Source organism: Delphinus delphis, chromosome X (assembly GCF_949987515.2).
Source record: "Delphinus delphis chromosome X, mDelDel1.2, whole genome shotgun sequence".
NCBI classification, from domain to species: domain Eukaryota; kingdom Metazoa; phylum Chordata; class Mammalia; order Artiodactyla; family Delphinidae; genus Delphinus; species Delphinus delphis.
In genome coordinates, this window is record NC_082704.1 from 35,584,454 (window position 1) to 35,610,997 (window position 26,544).

Genomic DNA, 26,544 nt, shown 5'->3' on the forward strand with positions numbered 1-26,544 from the left:
TGGATCCTAAACTTGGGAAATGAATCTAACTCCAATGTCTTAGGCAAAGAAGCCAAGCCCCATACTCCATGTTTGTGTTGGGTCCACCAAGACTAGGATTTGCGTTGGCCTGGGTCTGGATTTGCTAAAAATGGTTCTCCTAGTGATGCTTAGGGAAGGATTCATACCCTCCCAGCTAGGCTAACTTCAGCCTGATACTCTGGGACACACAGGGTCTCATGTACGTGATCCCATGCATGCTCGAGCTTGACAATTTCACAGGAAGTGGAAAAGTATCTTTGGTTAGGGGAGCAAGTATCTTTCGGTTAGGACAGCCCTCAATAGTGTGACACTTTGGAAGTTTGCCTTCACCTCTCCTTGTTCTAGTTACTGTGTGTGCCCAACTCTTCCCTTCGCCTTCTCTAGAGATCTAGATGTCAGTGTCTCCAGCTACTTCTCGCTTGACCAAAGGCTTCTCCTATAGTGCCTCTTCCATCTGGGTCTCCTAACTTCCTTCTCCTCACATCCTCTCAGGCCTGTGCCCTGTCTGGTAAACTCATTAAAGCTGAGGTGTTAATGGTTGACAGTGGCTTCCTGTGTTCCACGCTCAAGAAACCTGTGTATAACATGAAGAGTAGGCTTCGACACCTTAACCCAAATGGCAGAGATTTGAGGCGTGACAAAAGATTACTAGTAGTAGAAGAACCTTCCTAGTACTTATCAGATCTTACCATGGAAGGTAAGCCCTGGCCAGACCAGTACTGAACAGTAGGAGAGCGTTAGCTCAAATAGGCCCATTATCACATGAGAGCATTAGCATCTGGGAGACCTGTGAAGGGCAAGAAAGGCGCTTCTAACCTGAGGACATCTCCTTGCAACTCTTTTGAGGCATTTTGTGGCATTTGTGGGCCTCCCTTCGGTTTGCTTACTGCTTTTTTTGTTGTTGTTGCAACGCCAGGTTATCCTGGAGACCCCGGTACGCCAGGCCTCCCAGGCCTTAAAGGAGATGAAGGCATCCAGGGCCTGCCTGGCCCTCCTGGTGCCCCTGGATTACCAGCTTTACCAGGTAAAACAAACTAACCCACCCCATGCACAGATCTCCACTCTGGTGCTCAGCATCCCCTTCTATACTCTGGTCTGGGTACATACCCAGCCACAGTCAAAAGAAAGGTAGACTATAGTCAGTAGGCTCCCTGCTGCAAGCCCAAGGCCAATGTATATGAGAATAGGGCCTGGGTAAGCAGCTTTCCTTTGACCTCAGGAATGTACCATAGCTACATAGGCAATCCCAGACCATCAATGAGGGGGCCTGGGTTGGCCTGCCAGAGCCCTGTCACCCTTCTGTTTATGTGCCATCCCAGTTGATGCTTGCCAGAAGGAGCTAACAAAAGCCCAGACGAAAGTTTGTACCCAGCCCTTCACTCTGTGCTTAACCCAGGATCCTGTGGACGACATCCTTGACACAGTCATTGGAGGAACACGCCCATATGTCACTCTATAGTAGTAAACAGAGAAAGGGCATGCCAGCGTCTGGGAGGCAGTGATGTTCCAAATAGAAAGCCTCAGACATTACTTTTAAAGACAGCAGTTTCTAAATTCTCTGGAGATGGGCCTCTGTAAGGATACCTGTGCTTTTAAAACGGCCCCTTGGAGGAGGTACAGCTGATCTCAGCACCAAGGTGGAAAAAATCTAGAAATGGGAGGCTGGAGACCCAGGTTTCCCTCTCAGGTGCCACTTAGAAGTTCTGCACCCCTGACCATGTTTCTGTACGTCTTTGGGCCTCCATTTCCCAAGAGGTTAGGCTAGCTGATTCCTAGGGACCCTTCTAACTCAGCTGCAGGAGAAGGGCAAATGCTTTCCCAAATTCTCCCTCGGAGCTAGTGTCTAACATCGGCACTGATTGGAATCCCCTGAAGAGGCGGGTGATGTGATGAGCATTTTTGTGTGGGCTTATCCTTCCAGGTGGCCCCGGTACTCTAGGGCTCCAGGGAGTTCCAGGCCTGAAGGGGGACCAAGGAAACCCCGGCCACACCACAACTGGGGCAGCTGGCCTCCCTGGCAGAGATGGTTTGCCAGGCCTACCAGGCCTACCAGGCCTACCCGGTAAGTCGTTTGTTTCTCTCTTTGGTCTTGAGATCCAGGTGTGATCCAGATTGCAGAACAGTCCTGATTTTTGAGGGAGGGAGCATCTCACAGGTTAGGGACCACAGCGATCAGAGTGTTCACCAAGGAATAGGCAAGTGAGGGCCATCTCGATGATCAGACACTACCTAATGCCTTCTGACTTCGTAGTCATTCCCTTTCCCCCTTCACTGTTCTCAGCCCCTAGGCCTGTGGTCTTGCAGCTCCTGAAGGAGCAGCATTGGCTCTTTCAAGCTTTCCCTGGTCCTCAGGGCTCCAGCGGCACGGGCTGAGAGTCCAAGAAATGGGAAACCAAGCCTGGATCCTCAAAGTGGCTGCTAAAATCCTCCACAGGGCTTATTCTCCTTAGGTCATCTACCTGAGTATGAGATTCTAGATTCTAAGAAAAAGGCTAGAAATATGCCCCGCATGTTTCTTTGTAACCTGCAACCCCTGACCACTGCAGCTTGTACCCATCTCCTCTTTTGTCCTAAGAGGACTTCCTGGGATAGACATGGGGACTGCTGAGTTGCTGAAGCTGCCTTGGTTATTCCCATATCCCCAGTGTCTAGTCCAGTGCCTGGAACATAGTAGACATCCTATAAGTAGTAGTAGTAGAGAGAATTGAGCCAACAGAGTTTGGACTTGCTACAGACTTTGGGTCCTTGTCTTGGATTTTTGGGGGGAAGGGTGTCTCTGCTCTGGTGGTTGGGGCTCAAGGACCCTTGGTGACTGAGCTGCTATGCTGAGTCACATGAGCCCAGGCTCCTGTAAGTTGCCAATCTTTTATGTTTTTTTTCCCTAAAGGTCCAGCATTTGAGACGGGAACTCTACAGAGCACAGAGCCAGGGTTGCCTGGTCTCCGAGGAGAACGAGGTCCAAAAGGAAACCCAGGCCTCAAAGGAATCAAAGGTGATTTTGTCCCCTTAGGTTTCTTTGTTCCCCAAACTCCCTGGAGAAGGCCCTCTGGGAAGAAGCAAACTAACAGCCTTGGGAACCTGAACAGGACGAATCCTGGATCTTGCGTGGGAATGTGATTATACGACTGTTGGAAGTGCTCTATTTGGAGCTCTAAGACTGAGGCTGGCGGTTGAGGTCACACAGGACAAAGTGGCCCCCAGGCTACTCTACCTGCCCCCTCCACCTGCAGAAGCTACTCTGCACATTCTGCAGCCCCTCTCAGTTTGCAAGGCCAAGGCAGGAAGTCACTTAGGATTACCTTCAGCCCGAAGGAGAGGTCAAGACCTGGAACTCTGAAAAAGCCAACTGGCTCCAGGAAAACAACTCCGATCCCCACAGATTGACTGAAGGATTGATTGATTGCCCCAGCCTTCGTCTGCCTTGCACTTTCCATCTTTCTGTTGGGTCATTCCTCCATTTCATACTCTGAGGGGCAGATGCTAAAGTGCAAATAAATCACTTCATTATAGTTCCAGCCCAGGGCAGGGTGGAGGAAGAGGTGAAAGTACTGGCCGAAGAGAGGTTTGGGTATACCTGGGGGTTTCAGGTACCTGAGATCTCTCCTGTTCTCTCAAGGAATTTACAGCTCTCCTCGACCTCAAACAGAAAGGTTTTAACTCACTCCTCTCCTTTCTCATTGCCCTATCATAAAATGGCACTACGTAAGTATAGGAGCTAGTTCAGAAATTTTTGAAAGCCCCATCTCTAATTTTTAGATCCAGGGAAGATGGTTGAGGGCAAAGGATATTAAATTTCAAGTCTCGACCTAGGATGTCAACTTTGGCCCTTCCCTGACTCACTGCAGAGCTAGTGTGCTTCTTGATACCATTCTCATACTTAAAAACAGGGCCAACTCTGATGCCTCCCCTCCTATATTCCCATGGGACCAGAAGGTTTTTTTTTTTTTCTCTCTCTCTCTCTCTCTCTAAGTCTGGAATAGTGATAGTGATTCTCAGGTGATTCACTGGACATGAGAATCACCTAGGGGAAATTACTACCAATTAGATTCTTGGACCTGGCTGCCTGAGAGTCTGACTGATTGGACCTGGGGTGAGGCCCAGCAAGCTGCCTTATAAGCAAGCATCCCAGGTGACTCAGGCAGGAGGTCATGGATCACACTTGAGAAATGATTATTTGGAGAACAGGCTGTTCTTTCAGAGTTTCAGGGATTATCGCTTTTCTAAAGGTAGGAAGAGGCCCTTCAGGATCTTAGGGAAACTCAGAGTCACCTCTGTTGATCCAAAGTCTCATTTCCTAGACCAGAAGCATGGAAGGTATAAGTGGCTGGGCTATAGTGCTAGTGACTCCTTGCTATCTCTTCAAAGATGCTTTGCTGAAATCTCTGTCATCAATTTATTTGGCATTTGTCTCTGTGTACAAAAGACGGGGGAAAGACATTCTGGTGAATAGTATGTTCAAGTGGCTTGGATTCCGGACTCTCAGTTGGTTAGTGTAGGTCAGTGGTTCTCAACTCTGGCTGCACATTAGACTCACTGATGGCTGGGCTCCACCCCAGAAGACTGAAATCCAAATCACTAGCACAGATGTACTTTGATGGAAAGTGAACCTAGTTCATTCGAGTCTGTTCTCTGCAGGCCTTCTGATTTCCTCCATGGAGTTGTTCAGGTCACGAATTACCGCTGGCAGGTCTTCCTTCTTCTTGGAAAGATGGCCCACTTAGATTAATGTTGTCTTTTTTTTTTTCCTCCAGGGGACTCTGGTTTTTGTGCTTGTGATGGTGGTGTCCCAAACATTGGACCACCTGGGGGGCCAGGCCTACCTGGACCACCAGGTCTCCTGGGCCTTCCGGGCCTGAAAGGAGCAAGAGGAGATCCAGGCTTTGGGGGTGCACAGGGCCCATCAGGGGATCCAGTAAGTCTTACCAAACTTTGGCCCTGAGGGAGCAAATGGGAGCTTTTAAATGCCCCTCACTCCTCACCAATCACTTTCCTAAAACACATAAAAGAAAGATGGGGATGAAGCAGACCTTCAAGGTTTTGATCCATAATATGAAGAAGTCTATCTAGGTATCTTGAAAGTCCCTTTCTGCTTTAACCTACCTATGTTCCCTCCCTTCCTCCCTCCCTTCCTTCCACAAAATTATTTACATTTGCCTAGAACTGTGCCAGGCCCTGAACACAAGGTTCCCATCCTCAAAGATTTCAAAATTTAGAAAGGGTAAGGAAATAAATGGGCAATTATAATCCAAGATAACGACATAATCCAGTGTCCAGAACTGTGCCATAATGTACCCACGGACCTGTTTTAGGTCAGACCTATGCGAGGCGCCAGAATCCTATGAAGTCTGCGTCTCCTCATCATTCCCTTCTGTCTTTTTGTCAGGGTGTATTTGGGCCTCGAGGTCTGGAAGGTCCCAAAGGAAAGAAAGGGGAAGCGACTCTCAGTACAGGATCAGGGATGCCAGGAGATCAGGGTGATCCTGGTCTCCAGGGGCTCCCTGGTGAGACAGGAGCCCCAGGCAAGGACGGAGTACCAGGTTTACCAGGCCTGCCAGGCTTTCAGGTAAGTCGATTGTTCCTGGGTAAATAGTGCTGTAAATCCTCACACCTGACTTGGCAGGTGGGCGGGTGGGGAGTATCTGGTGGCTACTTCCTGCCTCTGCCACTGACACTTTTGTCTCTGTGCTTTTCCTTTCTGTAAAATAGGAATCTTTTTCTCAGAATGGGTCATTGGCTCACTTGATAAACGCTAGTGACAACTGACCACATCACTTAAAATGTTTCAGCTTCTGAGGAGCTTTCCATTGCAAGTAATCCAGCTGCTTTCTATGACCTGCCCCCACCAGAGTTGTCCTTTCCCCTCACCCACACCAATCTAGAACCTTTTGCATTATCAGATCACTCAGGGTTGACAAGCTTCATTCCCATTAACTCGACTCAGAAGAATTGATTGAAAAACTAGAGTGACAGAGAATTTTAACCAAAAAATAAAGCCCTGCTCATACTGGTTAGGTGTTTCTTTCCTATGGTCAGAGGGCTTTCCAGATAAGTCTCTTAAGTAATGATTCATCCTTTCCTATGTGTTGTCTAGGGTGATGGTGGACAGGGCTTCCCAGGTGAAAAGGGGTTACCAGGACTTCCTGGTGAAAAAGGCCGCACTGGTCCAGTTGGCCCCCCAGGAATTGGGCTACCAGGATCTTCTGGACCTCGTGGGCTTCCTGGAGATAAAGGAGTAGATGGATTCCCAGGGCAACCAGGCCCCCCTGGGATTCCAGGTGAGTCAGGGAATCAGATGGCTTTGGGCTTGGAAAACTGACTCCTTGAGGGTAGATATGACCCAGATGCGTGGAATGTGTCATAAGAGGGCCAACTGGAATCACTACTTTCAATCCTCTTGAGGGTTTTCATGTGGAAAAAGGATCATACTGTGGTACAGTTACACAGAACAATATAGATTTCCTCCCTACTAAGTGAAAAACTTCCCAACAGAGCAGTCTGAAAGTATAACAGAATGGCCTTGGGAGGTTATGAGCTCATAATCCCTGGAAGATTTCAAGCAGAAGCTGGATGACCATTTATTACAAGTGCCATGGAAGGAATGAGTGGAAATTGGACAAGAAAGGTATCCTCTAAGTTGTATTCTAATATCATCAGTAGGGAAGAACCGTTCCTTAATTCATGAGATCTCAGATTGAGAAGAGACCCTAGTTCTATCTAGTCTGATCTCCATTTCATACCTTAAATCCCTCCCATTTGTATAACTTCTCTTTCTACTTGAATTTTAGTAATTACAATGAGTGACAGCCCTGCTTATAGATCAAGGTACTATGCTATTAACTTGCCTTCTTGCATACAGCTAGAACAGTTCTTCATCCTAACTTCTACGTTTCCACAACTTCTATGTTCCCATTAGTGGTACCACACTTCCTGTAGTCGTCTGAAGTTTGAAAACTTGAAATTCATCTCATATTCTTCATTTGCAATGCCTCTTATCTTTGTCCCTTCTTCTTCTTGGTATTAAGCTCATTATCTTATGCCTAGCTAACACCTATATGCTCGTTGGAATAGATGGATGGATGAATGAATAGATAGATGGATGGATGGATGAATAGATGGATGGATGGATGGAAGAATGACAACTTCCTAAGTAGTTTTTCATTTCCTACCTCTAGACTTTCCCCACTCAATTCCACTATGAACACTGCTGCCAATTTAATAATCTGTAAAGAGCTGATTCCATCATGTTACTCCCCTAGTCCAAAGCCACAAATGTTCTCTACTAAATAGAGGATAATGTTCAAACGCCTCAGCCTAGAATTCAGAAGTCTCCAAACATGGACACAACCAACCTTTCTAACCTGACTTTATCTCATACTCTTCATGATTAAAACAAAACAAAACACTAAGACAACTGTATCTTTCACTGTCCCCATAAACAATATATTCATTTCTAACTCCAAGATTTTGCCTATGTTGCCTTTTTCTTGAATACTCCTCCTTTTCCCTATGTACTCACATCCCATCCAACTTTCAGGCTTCGATATAGGCCCTAATTCTTCCACTAAGGTTTCTCATGACCCCTATAGTATGTCTTTGCCAGTTAGATTACATATTTCCTTCCATTAATGCTTTTACTTTTTCCAAATGCATTGTAAGCCTCTGGATACTAAGGAAGGTGAGTAATCCTTTTCAGTGTTTCTCAACCTGCCTAGTATAGTGCAGTGTTCCACAGGAGACTAATATACATTTACAGAGGAAAGGGCCTTTTCCATAACCAAGGAGCTTTTTCTTAGACCTATTTCTCCTCTTTCCACCTCGTCACCTTGAAGAATTACAAAAAAAGAAGACAGATACCAAGTCTTGTAAAAATTTATTTCTTTTAAAATGTACTTTTGTGAATTGGTCTAATAAGGATTACAGTACAAGTTAAAAATGGGTGATTCAGGATTCTTAAACCCAAGTCAGTATTTCAGTCCAAGTCAGTATCCCCATTAAGGCTGTGAGGAATTGTGTCAAACAAAACCATTCGGCCTTTTGGAAGTCCTGGTGTCAGCTATAGCTTTGCTTCCAGCTCTGTTCCCAGAGACTTTATTCATGGTCATTCCACCGCCCCTCCGCCAATTGGGTCTTCATTCTAGTTCAACCCATTTTGCAGGCAACTAGGTTTTAAACTGAGTTATATTAACATGGTGCCTATAAACTTAGATATGCTCAAATCTGGATATTATCAACATTCCAACTGCTTGGAAACAGAAGGAAGCCCACAGGAACATTTCTGTCCCAAACTTCACTATCCCTGGACCCAGAAAGTTCTCAGGAAACTAGTGATCTAGAAAGCTATAGCCTGGGAGATGCCTTATGCAGAAAATGTTCTTGTTGCAATACCAAGACTTTCCAAAAACTTACTTCAATTAAGAGCGTTAGCTTTCTTTTTCTCTCTACAGCCACCAAATATAACTCCTCAAACCTAGCTTTGTTTCCACACAATTGTAAAAACACTTAACTTGTGGGCCCTAAACATTTGCATTATGGCCATTACTGTTGCCATGAAAGATGAAGATGTTGTTCCTAAATGTACTCACTCCAACTGGTCGTGGCTCAGGCTAGGACAGCTACGTTGCCAGGAAAGGGAATGAAGTAATCAGAAGCCTTTCAACCTAATAGTGTGAATTATTACAAATCCTGGGCAAGGAGACAACTGGCTGTTTCCAAAGAGGCTCTGATCCAGATGCTCATAGTAATCAATCACCCTGGTTATCACTGCAGCGGCTACTGTGTCCTTGATCCTGTGTGGATGCCAGCTTTCTCGACTCAGTCCAGACAGGGAATTTGATCGGTGGGCTACAGACGAGACTTCCCTTGGGCCTCAAGGAACTTCTGTCCCGGTTTAATTTTCTTCTTTACTTGTTTGGTCTAGGTGACTGCTGCTGCAGGGAGAAGGTTGGGCAAGGAGACTTAGACACACAGGGAGGTGAGAGGTAGTTAGGTCTAGAGGTTCTCAAACACCAATGATGGCAACCCCACCCCTTCCTTTTTGTTCACTTAATCTCAGACACTCACAATGGTCTGAGTACCACGCTGGAGGCCCGGGCTGGGGAGGGGTGATCCTAAGGCTGGGGTGCAAAGACTCACGCTGACACCGCTGCAAAGTCTCCTTAGCACACCTCTCCTGGGGGGGAGGACAGAGGAAGTGGGCATGCAGTCTCTGTGAGGGGCTGGCTCCTTCACTGTGCATGTTGATGGCTTGGCTGATCTCTTCCTTGAGCATCTTCACTTATGAACTTAACTGAGGCCATGACTTGCCTTGGGAGGTACCTGGAAGGAGCCACACATGTCTGACATTTATTCATTGGAACCAGAATCAACTGAGATATTAGAAACTTGATAACCAGAGGTGCTTTTTTATCCTGAAGATGAATTTTGTCATTAATGGGGAAAATTCTGAATAACTAGGTCATTTGTTGCGCTTATAAAACAGAACAAGGGTGGAGCTGGTTTCTGCTTTGTTGGGGAGAAGGCTCGGAATTCAGGGATGTAAAATAAAAGACAGGAATGTAAAGTAAAAGAGTCAGGTAGCAGTATGACTTGAAGTCCTTACCTTCTCACCATTTTGACCCTCTGCTTGCAATACACAAATGCGGTGTGTTGTACAGGACTGGTCCGAGGCAAAGGGAAGTATGTCCTTGATTTCCTCTGGGTTCTACTCATCTTCCCTTTTCTAAGTATTTTTCCTGCCCTGGAACATCTCCAGATGCCTGTCCTTGGCCCCATCTTCTAAAGATTTTGTTTTGCTCTGGCTATCACAGGTGAAAAGAATCTATGAAACACATATGATAAATTGAAGATGGATGGCTTCATATTTGGACCTGGCCCAGAGATATTTGTATTTTATCCAGTTTATTTTTTAAGACATAAAGCAATGGAACTACAATGTTTGACACATTAGAGTCAATCAGCTACTGAAATAGTTGGGGCAGGAGGGTTTTCTGCAGGGTCCCTCTCATGATACCATCTAGCGAGGCAGTTCTTCAACCTAGTCCAAAGCCGAGCACAGGACTGGCAGCCCTCTCCCCATTTAGCATCTCATCCATCATAAAGCATGTTTCCGCAGTAGGGAAATAGCCCTCCAAAATAGCTCCATCATTTCAACATCTGGCAGGATGGAGATGGGTATGACTACCTATGGAGGAAGATCAGGCTTGTGGCCATCTTTCCACCTGTGAAAATATAACTATAGGAGCCTGAGGTCTAGAAGGCAGAGAGTTGCTGCCCAGGCTACAAAGTAGTGTCACTAACCTGACTGGGGTAGAATCCAGGGGTTGGCCTTGCGGGAGCTCTTCTGAATACTCCTCCTTAAGTAAGATACTAAAACACTAGTATTCACTGAGCACATCCCAGGGTGCCAGGCGCTGTGCTAAGTGCTGTTAACACTATTCCATATAATCCTCACAAGCACCATATGACGTAAGTAGCTCCAATTTTACACATGAGGCTCAGAGAGGTTGAGTATCTTGCTCATACAACTAGTTAGTAGCAGAACTACGATACGAGCTCAGCTCTGTCTGGCTTCAGAGCCCAACCTCTTAACCAATACATTATACTGTTCAATTCCCAATTTTGATTTAGGACTAGAACAGGTGGGCTAAAATGCCATCAGGCCTTGAAGTTGGAAAATGGAAGCGGGACTGGAGGAGGAATGCTAGCCAGTTCAGTAAGCAGTCTGAATCATAGGTTGTATACATATCTTTAAGAGATGCAATTTGTGATTTCTTTTACGTACAGGCAAAAGCTATAGCAGTTTATTAGAACTGTGGACTCTGGCTTAAAGTAGATCTCAGGGGGTTGTTTTAATGAATAGGCAAGACTGATTTTAATTAGCAGTTGTTTATAAATGGCATTTGAAGGAGCCAACTAACAATTTGGTCACTGGTATCTTATTAAACCTCCCCCCTGTGATCTTACAAACTCTTTATTTGTACTCTGAGTGAGCAAGGAAGAATTTGCCAGGGGAAGGGCTCCGCAGGTCAATTTCAATGTCTTGAATAGTGAAATTGACTACCCCTTCTCCCTGAGTAGCAGAGTTGACAGTTTCAAATGAGGAGCTGAGGGAAGGGTCACTGTCTGCCATGGCGGAGAGAGTGGCCTTCAGTGTTTACCTGGTACAGACATATGGGTCCATCTGACCAAGGACAATCAATAGGTTTCAGTAGATCTCAAATAACACGTGTCAAAAGAACCCAGTGGTTTGGGAAAAGCCTCATTCCAAGAAAAGAGCAGTCATCTGAACTTGAGAGGTGTTGGCTTCAAACACTCCAGTCTAGTGATGTGGACGTAATAATAACTAACACCAAGCACGCATCCCAGGGAGGGGCTCCATCTGAATGCAGGGTGAATAGGCAACTGCCGTTTGCTGCTCTTCCTACACAACAGGAAACTTTGTTAGAATGAGATGTCCTGACTTGGACACTAGGGGCATTCTTATCTGTGAGAAATTGCACTAGGAGTAACTCCCGAGAGCTTCTGATGCTACGATTTTTCTGCATGGGCTCCCAGCTTCTGGGTGGGAAGAATAACTTAGCTGTTCCATTCGATGGAATGGGAGTAAAGGCGCATGCTAGGGGGAACTCAGGGGGTTCACCACCTGCTCACATGTTACCATTTACAGGTATCACCTTGCCTTGTATTATTCCTGGGCCATACGGTCCATCAGGATTTCCAGGAGCTCCCGGATTCCCAGGTATGGAATGAGGCCAGAAAAAGCCACTGAGCACACTTGTAAGGGCCATGCACCAAAGGAAGCTGAGGATAGCCTGGTAGCATTTGGGGATCCACATTCCTTCTGAGAGGGCGGCCTTGAGGATTGAGGAAATAGAATGGCTGCTAGAGAGGGCCGTGTGGGGAGGTGAGAATAAGAGAGGTTCTCCAAGAGCTTAGAATTTTTTTTTGTTTTTCGGCTGCACCGTGCAGCTTGTGGGATCTTAGTTCCCCAACCAGGGATCGAACCCATGCCCTCGGCAGTGAAAGCACGGAGCCCTAACCACTGGACCACCAGGGAATTCCCAAGACGAGGGTTCTTGACTGGACGTCACAAATCATAGCTAGCCACACCGACTTTCCTTTCCCCTTACCACTCATATTTGGGTTTTCAGGCCCTAACGGGGCCCGTGGCCTCCCTGGGACTCCAGGCCAGCCTGGATTGCATGGAAATAAAGGGGAACCCGGAAGTCCAGGATTGGTTCACCTCCCTGAAATGCCAGGTAAGAAAAGGAGCTTCTCCTCACCTGCTTCTCCTTTTGTGTGACTGTGTGTTCGGATTGTGGTAGCCATCCACCCACTATAGGAAGTTAGGTTTGTGCTCTGGTGTAAGTGGGACGGTTTTGATTTCATACTCAGGCAAGAGAGCTGAGAGCTATAGAATGCCAGCATCTCAGAGCAGTAACGGCCATTTGAGGAGGAAACTGAGGCTCCTATGGAAGGTGACTCACCTGAGATCACAAGGTCACTAGTGATAGAGCCAGGACTCTGCCACATGGTCTGACTGCAAGTTCTATGGCAGTTTCCTGGATCAACTCCTTAAAGGTCAGAGAAGGAGATTCAGATGAGTGAGAGGGAAGTTGTCGTATTTCAAAGACTTCGCTCACACCCCGTCGTTCCAACCTGAGCTCCATTGTTCTGCACTGCACTAGTGGTTCTCAAACTGTTCCCTCGGCCAGAAGCGTCAGCATCACCTGGAAACTTGGTAGTAACGCAGTGCCTTGGCCCCTTGGCAGAGTTACTGATCAGAAGCTCTGCGGGTGGGCCCCGCAATCTGGCTTTTCCCAAGCACCCCTGCCCCAGGAGACTCTGATGCACGCTCAGTTTGAGAACCACACCTGCTCTGCAGCCTGGGGCTCATCTGAGGCCACGTTCCCTCGGGCTTATCAGTGCTACAGATCCGTCTGCCACCCAGAAAGAGGGAGGCGTGACTTGGCAGGAGTTAGACGACTCCAGAAGAGACCAGGCCTTTGACAGGAGGTCCCGGGTGTAACCTGTGCTCTTTGGCCACTGTAGGCTCCCCAGGAGCGGGTTGCTGAGCTCTGCCCGCTGAGCTAGAACCTCCTCCAGGGCACACGGGGCAGTCCCTGCCACTGGGCAAGTCTTCCCAGGACCAGAGACTCCTGACCTTTAAGGGAAGCGACACACATTACTAATATGTTAGCTTTTGTAGTAGGGAAAAAACCTGTGTCAGAGTCCTCTCCCCAAACCTATCACTTCTAAACCTCCATGGCCTTTTATTTTTGCCTCTTTACGCTTAGGATTTCCTGGACCTCGTGGAGAGAAGGGCTTGCCTGGGTTTCCTGGGCTCCCTGGAAAAGATGGCTTGCCTGGGAAAGTTGGCAGTCCCGGCTTCCCAGGTCCCAAGGGAGCCCCTGGTGACATCATTGGTGCTGAAAATGGTGCTCCTGGGAAGCAAGGCCTACAGGGACTGCCAGGAGACAGAGGATTTCCTGGAGACTCTGGCCTTACAGGACCCAAGGGTGACTCTCTTTGCCCCACTTATCTGACAGTCTACAGAAAACCTTTCAGTAACTGCTATACTTGCATGAATACCTGCGTGACTCTGGGGTGATGGATTAATTAGGGGCTTGAAATGAAAAGTCATTCTGTTCTGTCCTTCCCTTTGTGGAACTTTTTCTTAAATCACCTGCGTCCATTCTCCTGTCTTAGTAATTCCAGAAGTATCTATAATCCATAGTCAGATTTCTTGCAGAGCCTGTGATGAGCCACAAGGCTTGAGCTGACAAGACAGTGGCCCGTGGGGTACATCCTGGGCAGGCTCTTCCGCTGGAAGTTGGTTTGGTAATCGGTCCCTGCTATCAGTCCAGGCTGTAATTGTCTGGCCCTTCCTTTCCTTAGGTTTGCTTGGGAAGTCGGGCTTGCTGGGCCCCAAAGGTGATCGGGGCAGCCCTGGAATACCAGGCCGCGCAGGACAGCCAGGCCCCCGGGGATCTGATGGTCTATTCGGCATCAAGGGCAAACCCGGGCTCCCAGGAGCACCAGGCTTTCCAGGCACTTCAGGTAGGTCCTTCGGAGGAGGAGCCCCATCTTGACAGACTTAAGCTAAGCCCTCCCCTCCGCCCCACCCCCACCCCCACCGCAACCCGGTGCCCTGAGGGGCAGTAGCAGCAGTGTGACAGGGTCAGAGTTGACAAGGAGACTGACTTTCCTAACCTCTCAAGTCGCCCTCGCAGTGCCAAGCCAAACCGATCGCTGCAGTTTAGCCTCCAAAATGTGACCCCACAGTATGCTCATTCCCCGCCCCTCCCCCATGGCCTCCGTCCCCCTTTTCAGGCCTCAGCCTCCCTCCTGCCTTCCTGCCCTCCTTGTGCAGGTGGGCCTCGCCCCTCTCCACCGCCCTCACTGGGGCCGGGCGAGGAGCTCAGGCGGAGAGGGTGACCACCGTGCTGGCAGCCTGCCTCTCGGGCCAGCAGGCCTCTGAGGACCCAGGACCAGAGTGTCTTTCACTCCACAGCGGGGCCTAACGCCCCCTGGTTCCAGCCTACCGTCTGCAGCTTGCCTTTTTCTCACACCCCCCTCTTCACCCTGCCGTCCGCCCCGACTCCCAGCCACGTGACTGAAGTTGAGTTTTTACAGAGCCACTAATATCTTTTTTATCCCCTTTGTCCTTCTGTGTTTCTGGGGTCTTCACATAGGCTGTCCAGGTGAGAAAACAGCACACAAGCTCACAGACTAACACTCCCACTAGCTTGGCCTCTTGGGGAATTATCTTACTATACACTATAACCTGGCAAGGCCAGGGGTCCCTGAACTCATGCTGTGGGGTTGGCCCCCATTGAATTTCCTTCCCTTGTTGTGGAATCCCCTTCACAGCCTCCCATTAGAATCCTGGGGCTCGCAGCTACTTGATGCTTTTCAATCCATGGAAGGCCAAGTCAGCCATTCATTTAGGTCCTTGGGGGCCCAAATACCTCTGTCGTCACTCATTTAATCCTTTGGTTTTTTAATTTCCTTGCTTTGTACCTGAACATTCCACTTTGGCAGCAGCTCAGGAGCTTAATCCCATTGAGCAATTTAAAGCCTGGTGAAAGAAGTTTCAGAATACCTAGGATACCAGATGGGCCTTGGGGATTTCTACAGTACTTGGCACTAGGGGGTCTTTCAACCCTAATGCCAAGGAACTGGCTGACTTAACTGCTTGCATGAGGGATTAAAAGGGCAGCCCTGTATCCATGGCTCCCTGGGAGGCTGAAACAATGGCTTGGCTTTAACCTCTACTTCACCAATTGGCTCAGGAAACAGCCATTGTGGAGTGATTCAAACTGGAAGTACCAGGAAACTAGAGTCCAGTTGCCACCCTGGCTTCCCAGAGCTCCATTCAGAGGCTAAAGTGTGAACCACATTCATGAAGGGGGGAGAGTTATCATCAGAAGGGGTTTGCTCCCCGCCCCCGCCATCTACAGTGCCATGTTGAAAGAAGTTGCCATTGGCAGGGCGCCCTGGGTGGTAGGCGCTAATGCTTCAGCCAGCTAAGAACTCTGCCTGTTAGCAGCCTGCCTAAGCCATTGTTAAAGGGCAGTTTATAAACGCCAACAAGCCAACCAACCAGAAGCCATGGGAATGGGCAGCGGCCCAGGTCTGGACAGTCTCACTTGACAGCTGTCCTGTGTTCTCTCCTGTACTGATTCAGGACATCCTGGAAAGAAAGGTCCAAGAGGCGATATAGGTCCCCCTGCATCAGCTGGAAAGAGAGGCCTGCCTGGGCTGAAAGGCCTTCCGGGATCTCCAGGGCTAATTGGCTTCCTGGGGAACTCCGGCTTGCCAGGGGCCACTGGACTGCCAGGCCTGCCAGGTCCGAAGGGTAAGTGAAGGTATCAGGAAGGCACCAGTGGGGGCCAAAAAGGAGCTGCCATGCTGCCCAGCTCGCCCCCTCCCTCCTCTCTGCCTGGGAGAGGGGAATGGGGAGGGAGGTGGGCAGAGCTTTTTTGGCAAGATAGTTGGACAAGGCTAGTACTAAAGGAGGAACCCCACCCAAGGTGATTCGCCTTCCCTGCCTGCTGGGTGGATCACTGGGCTGAATAGCATGGGCAGGGAGCCCAAGACAAGAACAGCCACACCAAGTTTACTCATTTGCACAACTTCTACCGTAGAGCCTGATAGCTCTCAATTCCTGTGACTGTCCTGCTAGACATCAGAGGTTGGGCAGGGGGGGAAAGTGACTGGTCCAAGGTCACACAACTGGTTAGCAACAGCACCAGGCTAGAGCTCATCTCCCTGCCTCCTGGCCATAGGCTTTTTTTATTCCTCCTGTGCCAAACATGAGCTCTAACTTGGCAAATCATAAGAGAGGTTCCCACCTCTTCTTTCCTTTCTGGTGCTTAGTACATTGTCCCTCTTCAGGGAAGTAGCATAACATGTATTGACTAAGAGCTTGAGCTTTGGGGTTAGAGAAGCTTGGGTTTGAATCCCTTCTCTGCAGCTTCCTAGCTGTGTGACTTTGGGTGAGTTAATTAACGTCTCTGAGCTTCCATTTTCTTATATGTCAAACAGGGATAATAATAGAAGTTCTTGTTTCTCAACAGGTGAGAAGGGGTCTGTTGGACTGATAGGTTTTCCAGGGATTCCAGGTCTCCCTGGTATTCCTGGTGCAAGTGGATTAAAGGGAATTCCTGGGTCGATGGGAAGAGTTGGACCATCTGGACAGGCTGGTAGCCCTGGTGAAAAAGGTGAGCTGGGGAATCGAATTCTGGAATTGCCACCCATGCTTCCCAAGGCACATCTTGTTTATCAACTTTGTCATTCCTGTGGCTTATACCAACCCTGTGTTAGATAATAATATTTGAGGTTTCTGAATGAAGTCCTTTTAAACCAAAAGACCTAATCACTCTGAGTTACTACTGCGCGTTAGAAGCCTGGACACACATTCCCGATGCTCAACGGAGAAGGGTTTTGAGTAGGGTCTAAAGTTGCAGGTGGGCCTTGAGCTTGTCAAAGGAGGGAGAGGGCGTGCACATTAATGCAAAGTTTGGGAAACAGGGGCGGGGAAGAAGGTGGAAGAGCCCAGAAAGGGGGCCTGGGGTGGGGCGGGAAGAGCTGATATGAGCGGTCAGCCCGTGCCTGACCTCGTGTCTAAGCTCCCGCTCACACAGCTCTCATGATCTCCATCCCTGCAGGAGACAGAGGCGACCCGGGGCCAGTCGGAGTACCCAGCCCCAGACTTCCAGTGCTGAACCTGCACTTCACAGGAGACAAAGGCTCTCAGGGCTCACCTGGATCCATCGGATTTCCTGGGCCCAGAGGTGCTGGGGCAGGGAATGGACAGGAGAAATGCCCGAGACAGTTTTTATGACCAAATTCAACTTCTTTCCTGAGAAAAGGCCCCACAGAACAAGAACCCCCAGAGCAGCAGTATGGGTGGCAGCTGGGGATCCACGGAGGCTGCCTTCCCTGGGCCTGAGGGGGGCCTGTACTGTGAGCCTGCCAATTTTCATTGCCACCGTGGAACTCCGTTTTTGAACCACGGGCGGCTGTATCCCTGGAAGGGCCTGGCAGACAGTGGGGATGGGCACTGAGTGGCTTTCCCAGTGAGGCACCTCCCTCTATCCCCACTCCTCCCCCTAAGCTAACTGTCCCCAAGCTTGCGCTTTGGCCGCCTGTGACCCAGGGCACGTGCACCTTGGGGAGAAGACTTTCTCTTGCCTAGAGTCTTTCCCCAAGACTTTTGCCTCTTTCCCAGGTGACAAAGGAGAGGCTGGCAGCCCTGGGCCACCAGGCTTGCCTGGAGCTCCTGGCTTCCCCAGCCTCATCAAGGGACTTAGTGGGAGACCAGGCTCCCCTGGCTCCGCAGGACTACGGGGCTTACCCGGCCTGAAGGGGTCCCCTGGAATCACAGGTTTCCCAGGAATACCAGGAGAAAGTGTGAGTCTGCCCACCTCTTTATCTCCCCACCAGGGAATCGCCTCCATAGCAGGGGGATGTGTTCCTATTGCCCACCTTTCTGATCCCAGCCCACTTCCCAGCCCTCTTGCCCAGCTCCCTCCCCCAGCTCACCCCAGACAAGGCCCCTCCTTGAGTCTGCCAGGTCTTCTCACCCTTCCCCAAACATCCCCTCTTCCTTCCGGGGCCCTTGTTCACCTATCTTCCCCCACGTGGCAGAGCGTCCTCCTCAAAATTGCTGACTACCCGCCTATCCTTCAGGCCCCAGCCCAGGCACCCGCCCCTCCAGGAGTCCCTGAGCTCCCACCCTGCTGGCACCCTACACTTCTCACTGCTTACACTTATCCTAGTTGGTTCTGTGTGGGTCTGATTTCCTCGATGAGACTGTTAGGACTTGAGAACAAGAACCGCCTTGCATGCTTTTTGGTCTGCATCCCACCGCCAGCATCCCACGTTGAGTTTGGGACAGCAGAAGAATTCGGTACAGACTATTTGATGTTTTGGTTTCGGAAAGGTCTTTGCCAGTTGTTGCCTCTTGTGGAGACAACAAAGACTCAAAACCAGTTTCTCTGTGTTCTTAAAAGTTTGGGTGGTAGAGTAGGCTTAGCAATGAGAAGACGTAGGCTTGAATCTCAGCTCCATCACTCATTAGCTCTGTGATTTTGTGCGTATCGCTTAACTTGCCGGAGCCTCGCTTTTCTCATCTGTTAAAAATGGGAATAATTTCCAAACCTTCTTCAGACCATAGTGAGGGTTAAGTGAGCTGATGTGTGTAAAGCAGTTACGTTGTATTTGGCACATGGTAGGCTCTGAGTAAATAGTAGCAATAATAGTAGTAGTATTGAAGGGACTAAATAAACTGTATCACAGGACACCTGTGTTCCCTGCAGACAAAGTCCCCACACACACACACACACACACACACACACCCCTGAAGCAATTGCAAAATAAACAATTCTCAACCTGCTACTTACACACTAGGAAGGATAGAATCAAAGTGGGACAGCGTTCTGGGAGGGGTCCCAGCATGAGCAGAGGCTCAGAATGAGTAGATATGGCAATACACAGAAGAGGCCAGGTGAATGCAGGGGGTGTCCTGGGTCGTGGTCCAGTGACCAGAGTGACCCAAGTTGGACTCCTACCCAAGGCAGTAGGTAGCGTATGTCCTTACTGGGTACATCTCAAATGAATCAAAACCATACCAGATGCCAGGGAAAGAATTGTACCAATGGCAGCTGACACGCCCATTTCCCAGACTCAGATAGTGTGTTGGACATTAGCCAGTGAAGGCAGTTTTTCTTGTGAAAATCACGGAAATATTAGACCAAATTCAGACTCCAGTACCTGTATGCATACAGCCCACTACCTGGTGGCAGAAAGACTCTGTTCCTTGTGAAACCTGCGGCAGAGAGCTAGCCCCACGTTAGTGAGGTCACACTTGTTCTCGTGCATAATGGCTCCAGAGCTTTGGCATGGGCAGTGATAGCCAACTGTATGTAGAGCAGATCAAATGCCTGGCCTGACTGTTAAGTTTCGTATTTTCTAAGAGACTTGCTAGAACATTCACACCTTGATTTCCCAAGGTACCAGTTTTGATAGGCATTGGGAAGTTATGAATGACAAGACCAGGATTACTCTGCAGATCGAATCCCTCCCCTATAACCCGTAAATACGCATTTCCGCCCCCTTGTTCATCACCTTCCCCTCTGCAGGATGCCCCCCACCTGTTTGCCCCTGCCACAGACCACTCGATGGACATCTCTCCAGCAGTGGCTCAGGGAAGGGAGGGGGAAGAGAGGGTGGGAGGCCCTGAGCGCTGGGCAGAAATACTGACTCCCGTCTTGCTTTGAAGGGTTCACAGGGTCTCAGTGGAGCTCCTGGGCTCCCAGGAGCATCTGGTCTCCCAGGTTTAAAAGGTAAGGAGCATTTTCCCCTTTAATGCATTTTTCCAGAGCAAGGTGGATTTCTAACAGGCCCAGGGCTCTCCCTGGGGGGGACATTGTGTTTCGAGGAAAAGGAATCGATTTACATTGCCCCTTCGGCTGAACCCCCTTTGCAGTCTTTGTTCCTCAAAGATATGCGACAAACAGTGGTTTGACCCAGCTGCCTTCCAGACTCAGCAGCAGAGGAGAACCTCAGCTCTAGACAGTCTGCTCTTCTGGTGATGTTTTAGGGCCCCTCCTCTCATCTTCTCTGCCCATACTGAGCCTAGTGATGTGTTTCCCAATGGAGATATGCTGCATGTAGCAGCATTTCATGCCAATTGTCTGGAAGCATCCCAGCCCTTCATTGGGGCATAAAAGCATAACCTTTTACCCGGTGGGTAACTGTGTCAAGGAGCCTCTCTGGTTATGATTTTTTTTCCCTCAAAAGATCTATGTGCTGCAAATTGAGCTGTAGCTTCTCCTGACCACTTGAACAATGTCTTGATATCCCCAGGAGATCAAGGCCAGACACTTGGAATTTCTGGTAGCCCAGGACCCAAGGGACAACCTGGGGAGCCTGGTTTCAAAGGTAAGGCTGCTGCACTTTTGTCTCCCATGTCTCACAAACTCCTCAAAACTGAGGATCGGAAGGAATTTTGGAGGCCAACACCAACTTCTGCAACTTCTATGCAGTGCAGAAAAATTCCTACCTGACATGTATCCACTTAGAGGCAGTCAACAGTTTTCCCAAGCAAACCAACCTACTTTTCCTTCAAGACTCACAGACTTACGGGATAAGTCTCTAAGACCTTTAAGATAATGGTGTCCACCCCCTTAGTGTTTAGTTAAACTAAATACTTCGTGAACATTTCCACCCATTGCTCCTACTGCTGGGAACACTCAGAACAAGTTTACTTACTTTTCAATTGGGAAGCATCTTTCAAATATGAAGACAGCTGTCACAATCCCTTTCAGAGTATCTTTGTTGGATCCAGCTCCCATGGCAACTCAAAATGGCTTCACCTTCCTGCTCCCCCTCTCCCGTGGAGGAACATACTGCCTGAACTGTGGCCTGATCACTCCTCAGCATTTTTCTTGATTTTGTAGGTGTGAAAGGAAAAGATGGACCAGTTGGTGATGTGGGTTTCCCAGGAAACAAAGGTGAAGATGGGAAAGTTGGTATTTCTGGAGATGTTGGCCTTCCTGCCTCCCCAGGTACCATGCCACATGACAACTTTACTCTGAAAAAGTTCAGGTCAGCTTCAGGTCACAACCCCTTCTGAACTTCTGCCTTGTTTTCACTTTTAGGACTCCCCGGGGTTGCAGGCATGAGAGGAAATCCAGGACTTCCAGGTTCTTCAGGCCACCCAGGGGCAGCTGGGCCCCTGGGCCCCCCTGGCCTAATAGGAACCAAAGGTATGAGAGTTGGGAGTAGGCAGTGGGGAAAAGGGTCCTTTCCTCAAAAAAAGGATGGCAACTACTTTTTCTTAGGAGACCCTAGCTGGGATTAAGCCGTATCCAGGGGAGTCATTGACTGGGTTTCATGAGGGATAACAGGAAAGGAGGAAGAAGAAGAAGAAAGGAGTGCAAACGTGAATGGGAAGAGGAGAACATGGGATCCATGGAGAGCAGAGTTGGGAAGGAAGGTTGTTGCCCTGGCATATGTAGCCTTTTCCTGACTTAGAGATTGGGCAGCAAGTCTCCGGGAGCTGGCAACTCAAGGTCTTGGCATTGCCACTCTGATTTCTTCTTGAAGATACCTCATTATCTAGCACCCTGCTCTTAAGCTATATGGTCTCTAATAAAAGGCAGGAAGACTTAGGGTGGAGGGTGGAGACTAGGTGTGGTCCAGTCTCCCTTAGGGCATTAAATAATGCCTCAAGAGAGACCATGACCTTTGAAATGAGGACTTTGCAGTGTCCCTGGGGGCAGGACCTTTTGCTGACCCTTCATGATTCAGAGCTGCTGGAGCCATTTCTGATATTCTCTCCCCTCAGGTTTCCCTGGACTTCCTGGTTTACATGGACTGAATGGGCTGCCAGGAACCAAGGGAACCCATGGAACTCCAGGTAAGCAAGACCCTCAAAGGCATAGAGGAGAGCACTTGCTCTTCCGGAAGCCTGACAGAGGCTGGCCTTGAGTTCTTGACTGTGGTGTATCCCATATCCTCAGACTCCTAGGTCTCCTTGCCAGCCCCCAATTTGGGATGCCTTGATGTGGGGAAGAAGGAGGATGGGGTTCGTCCTTCTACCCGAACGAGCTCTCCTTCCTGTCATTTCAATCCTCAGCCTCTGGTGTCTGTCAAGCAGGCCCCCTGCAAGTGAGCTATAGGCACAAAGGTCTCACCCCACTGACTTCTGTCCCCACATCTCTCTGCATCTCCTCCTAGGACCTAGTATAACCGGTGTGCCTGGGCCAGCTGGCCTGCCTGGTCCCAAAGGAGAAAAAGGTTCTCCAGGAATTGGCATTGGAGCCCCAGGAAATCCAGGCGTGAGAGGACCAAAAGGTAGCAGGGGTAAGTGAGCCCAAGTCAGGCTTGGCTGGGCAGCCAGGGTTGGGGTTTCTTTAGGGCCATGTGGCTTACAGGGATGAGCAGTGCATGTCTTTGCATCTCTGGGAATCTCAGAAACCAGTGGAACTGACCACCGACAAAAAGAGGGTAGGCTACACTTAGGGCTTTCCTGGGAAGGAGTGTCAGAGAGCAGTTCAGTGAGTCCCACCCCCCCCAGCCTCCAGGTTCCCTCCCACTCTCCCTTATTAACCTCAGGGCCTCTCTTTCTCACTTGGCCACAGCCTGGGTTTAATGGTCCTGAGGGACTGTGCTTGTCCACTTAGCGAGTGGTTTACCAGAAGTTCCTTGGTGTCCAGTGCGGTTGGTAGTCCCAGGGCCCTGGAACGACAGCGTGGCTGCTGGAAGGAGCCCAGATCTAAGAGGATAAATGTCTCCCTAGGACAGGCACACAGCAAGCACTTGATTAGGATTTACTAGGTTTACTAGAAATCCGGTTTCGTCTTAATCTCGGCCCCTGACTCATCACATAGTCTGAAGTCCCCTTCTGAGCCCCCATTTCCCCACTTCTCAAATAGTGTGAATGAATTCTGATTCATTAACTCTCCTTAGAAATGTTCTGGAGACGCATATACCTCCCACTCAACGTAGAACAAGAAATGAATTTAGTGTAGTATCACAGCTAAGAGTATGGGCTCTGAAGTCAGACTGCTGGATTCAAATTCCAGCTCTCCCTCTCCCTAGCTACATGACCTTGAACAAGGAAGTTACGTGCCCCTCCATCCCAAAGGAACGTGGGTTTCCTTTTCCATAAAAGGTGAATAAGAGAATCTACCCCATAGGTTTGGTGAGGAATCAATGAGGGGTGAGGTAATGTATATGGAATCACTTAGCACAGTGCATGGCACATAGTAGTTGGTCAAGAAACACTGGCCATTCTACCATCACATGTTACCTGGGGAAATCATGTTTTCAAAATGTTCTGTTCCTTATAGTTCTGGGGCCTGATGTCCCACCACATTATTTTATGTGTTTATGTGCATGTGTGTGTAGGTTTTCCAGGAACTATATTCATGCATTAATTCATTTCCAGCTGCATTTTATATTGGGGCATCTGCTATCTCTGTGTTTACTCTTTCCTTTGTCTGGACCAACCTGTACTTTTCTGAAAGCCAGCAGCTTCTTCAGAGTGAGGCCTCCAACAGGGTCTGAGCCTGTAGGGAGGTTGTGTGGCTTCTTTGGCAGGAGATAGAGAAGAAGGGTCCTGGGTAGAAGCACAGGCACGATGCCTGTTCTGTTTTTAAACCTTGACTATGAATTCCTGGTCATTAAATTATTCATTGCCTTTGGCTATCTGAGGAAATAAAATCACAATTACAAATGCAGTAAACAGCACATGTCAAGGTGGATACATTTCAGGCACATAATGGAGAGGGGGAAGAAAAGGAAGTTGCACAGGAATATATTTGGTATGACTCCAACCAATATGTTGTTTAGGGATACAAATATGCATGGTCAAACTGTGATGAAAAGGGAATGATGAACACAAACTTCAGGAGTGGTTGCCTCTGGGAGGGAGGGAAGGTGGTGGAATCTGTGAAGGGCATGCAAAGAAATTCAAAGGTATCGCTATCTTCTTTTCCTTAAATTGGGCGGTTGGAACACAGATGTTCATTGTATCTGGATGATTTTTTAACATACGATTTATAAATATTCTTCTGTTCTTCTCAATGTCTAATTAAAAAAATTTGTTTTAAAAGAATATAGGGGGCTTCCCTGGTGGCACAGTGGTTGAGAGTCCGCCTGCCGATGCAGGGGACGCAGGTTCGTGCCCGGTCCGGGAAGATCCCACATGCCGCAGAGCGGCTGGGCCCATGAGCCATGGCCGCTGGGCCTGCGCGTCCGGAGCCTGTGCTCCGCAATGGGAGAGGCCACAACAGTGAGAGGCCCGCGTACGGCAAAAAAAAAAAAAAAAAAAAAAAAAGAATATAGGAAATCCCCAACAGGAACCGAATCTCTGATTTGATTAAAGAAATCAGTGTACAATGAAGATTTATCCCCAAGAAAATTTCCTAGGAACAATCCCCATCCCTACAATACCTTCATCTAAATAACATTAAATTAGGCCAAACATTTTCGTATTTGCACTAAATATTGAGAGGCTGCATTCATATATTGGAGATTTTTTTTCTTTAGGTCTCTGACAATAGAATGAGTTGGGAAAACATGCCATCTTGCATTTTCATGTGATCATTTACAATGTCTCATTCCTTCTACCCACCACCAGTCCCTCCCATCAGGAAACTTGCACAAACCTCTTAGATAGCCTCATCCACCAGAGGGCAGACAGCAGAAGCAAGAAGAACTACAATCCTGCAGCCTGTGGAGCAAAAACCACATTCACAGAAAGATAGACAAGATGAAAATGCAGAGGGCTATGCACCAGCTGAAGGAACAAGATAAAACCCCAGAAAAACAACTAAACGAAGTGGAGATAGGCAACCTTCCAGAAAAAGAATTCAGAATAATGATAGTGAAGATGATCCAGGATCTCGGAAAAAGAATGGAGGCAAAGAACGAGAAGATGCAAGAAATATTTAACAAAGACTTAGAAGAATTAAAGAACAAACAAACAGAGATGAACAATACAATAACTGAAATGAAAACTACACTAGAAGGAATCAAGAGCAGACTAACTGAGGCAGAAGAACGGATAAGTGATCTGGAAGACAGAATGGTGGAATTCACTGCTGCTGAACAGAATAAAGAAAAAAGAATGAAAAGAAATGAAGACAGCCTAAGAGATCTCTGGGACAACATTAAACACAACAACATTCACATTATAGGGGTCCCGAAGGAGAAGAGAGAGAGAAAGGACCAGAGAAAATACTTGAAGAGATTATAATCGAAAACTTCCCTAACATGGGAAAGGAAATAGCCACCCAAGTCCAGGAAGCGCAGAGAGTCCCACACAGGATAAACCCAAGGAGAAACATGCCGAGACACATAGTAATCACATTGGGAAAAATTAAAGACAAAGAAAAATTATTGAAAGCAGCAAGGGAAAAGCTACAAATAACATACAAGGGAACTCCCATGAGGTTAACAGCTGATTTCTCAGCAGAAACTCTACAAGCCAGAAGGGAGTGGCATGATATACTTAAACTGATGGAAGGGAAGAAACTACAACTAAAATAACTCTACCCAGCAAGAATCTCATTCAGATTTGATGGAGAAATCAAAAGCTTTACAGACAAGCAAAAGCTAAGAGAATTCAGCACCACCAAACCAGCTCTACAACAAATGCTAAAGGAACTTCTCTAAGTGGGAAACACAAGAGAAGAAAAGGACCTACAAAAACAAACCCAAAACAATTAAGAAAATGGTCATAGGAACTTACATATCGATAATAACCTTAAACGTGAATGGATTAAATGCACCAACCAAAAGACACAGCCTTGCTGAATGGATACAAAAACAAGACCCATATATATGCTGTCTACAAGAGACCCACTTCAGACCTAGGGACACATACACACTGAAAGTGAGGGGATGGAAAAAGATATTCCATGCAAATGGAAATCAAAAGAAAGCTGGAGTAACAACACTCATATCAGATAAAATAGACTTTAAAATAAAGAATGTTACAAGAGACAAGGAAGGACACTACATAATGATCAAGGGATCAATCCAAGAAGAAGATATAACAATTATAAATATATATGCACCCAACATAGGAGCACCTCAATACATAAGGCAACTGCTAACAGCTATAAAACAGGAAATCGACTGTAACACAATAATAGTGGGGGACTTTAACACCTCATTTACACCAATGGACAGATCGTCCAAAATGAAAATAAATAAGGAAACAAAAGCTTTAAATGACACAATAGACCAGATAGATTTAATTGATATTTATAGAACATTCCATCCAAAAACAGCACATTACACTTTCTTCTCAAGTGCGCATGGAACATTCTCCAGGATAGATCACATCTTGGGTCACAAAGCAAGCCTCAGTAAATTTAAGAAAATTGAAATCATTTCAAGCATCTTTTCTGACCACAACGCTATGAGATTAGAAATCAATTACAGGGAAGAAAACGTAAAAGACACAAACACATGGAGGCTAAACAATACGTTACTAAATAA

At 47.9% G+C, this 26,544-nt stretch overlaps 1 protein-coding gene across 1 annotated transcript in view; it reads left to right on the top strand.

Annotated features, from left to right (window-relative positions):
- Positions 1-26,544, top strand: part of COL4A6 (collagen type IV alpha 6 chain) — a 159,511-nt gene that overhangs the window by 120,711 nt on the left and 12,256 nt on the right. The window contains exons 17-37 of the mRNA XM_069540335.1: positions 938-1,045; positions 1,943-2,083; positions 2,909-3,013; positions 4,773-4,933; positions 5,405-5,584; positions 6,113-6,296; positions 8,939-8,992; positions 11,687-11,758; positions 12,171-12,278; positions 13,317-13,538; positions 13,918-14,079; positions 15,710-15,880; positions 16,602-16,745; positions 17,193-17,318; positions 17,756-17,937; positions 19,808-19,871; positions 20,395-20,469; positions 20,988-21,095; positions 21,189-21,296; positions 21,878-21,949; positions 22,270-22,395. Coding sequence (XP_069396436.1) covers positions 938-1,045; positions 1,943-2,083; positions 2,909-3,013; positions 4,773-4,933; positions 5,405-5,584; positions 6,113-6,296; positions 8,939-8,992; positions 11,687-11,758; positions 12,171-12,278; positions 13,317-13,538; positions 13,918-14,079; positions 15,710-15,880; positions 16,602-16,745; positions 17,193-17,318; positions 17,756-17,937; positions 19,808-19,871; positions 20,395-20,469; positions 20,988-21,095; positions 21,189-21,296; positions 21,878-21,949; positions 22,270-22,395 — 2,673 coding nt within the window. The remainder of the gene's footprint in view (positions 1-937; positions 1,046-1,942; positions 2,084-2,908; positions 3,014-4,772; positions 4,934-5,404; positions 5,585-6,112; positions 6,297-8,938; positions 8,993-11,686; positions 11,759-12,170; positions 12,279-13,316; positions 13,539-13,917; positions 14,080-15,709; positions 15,881-16,601; positions 16,746-17,192; positions 17,319-17,755; positions 17,938-19,807; positions 19,872-20,394; positions 20,470-20,987; positions 21,096-21,188; positions 21,297-21,877; positions 21,950-22,269; positions 22,396-26,544) is intronic.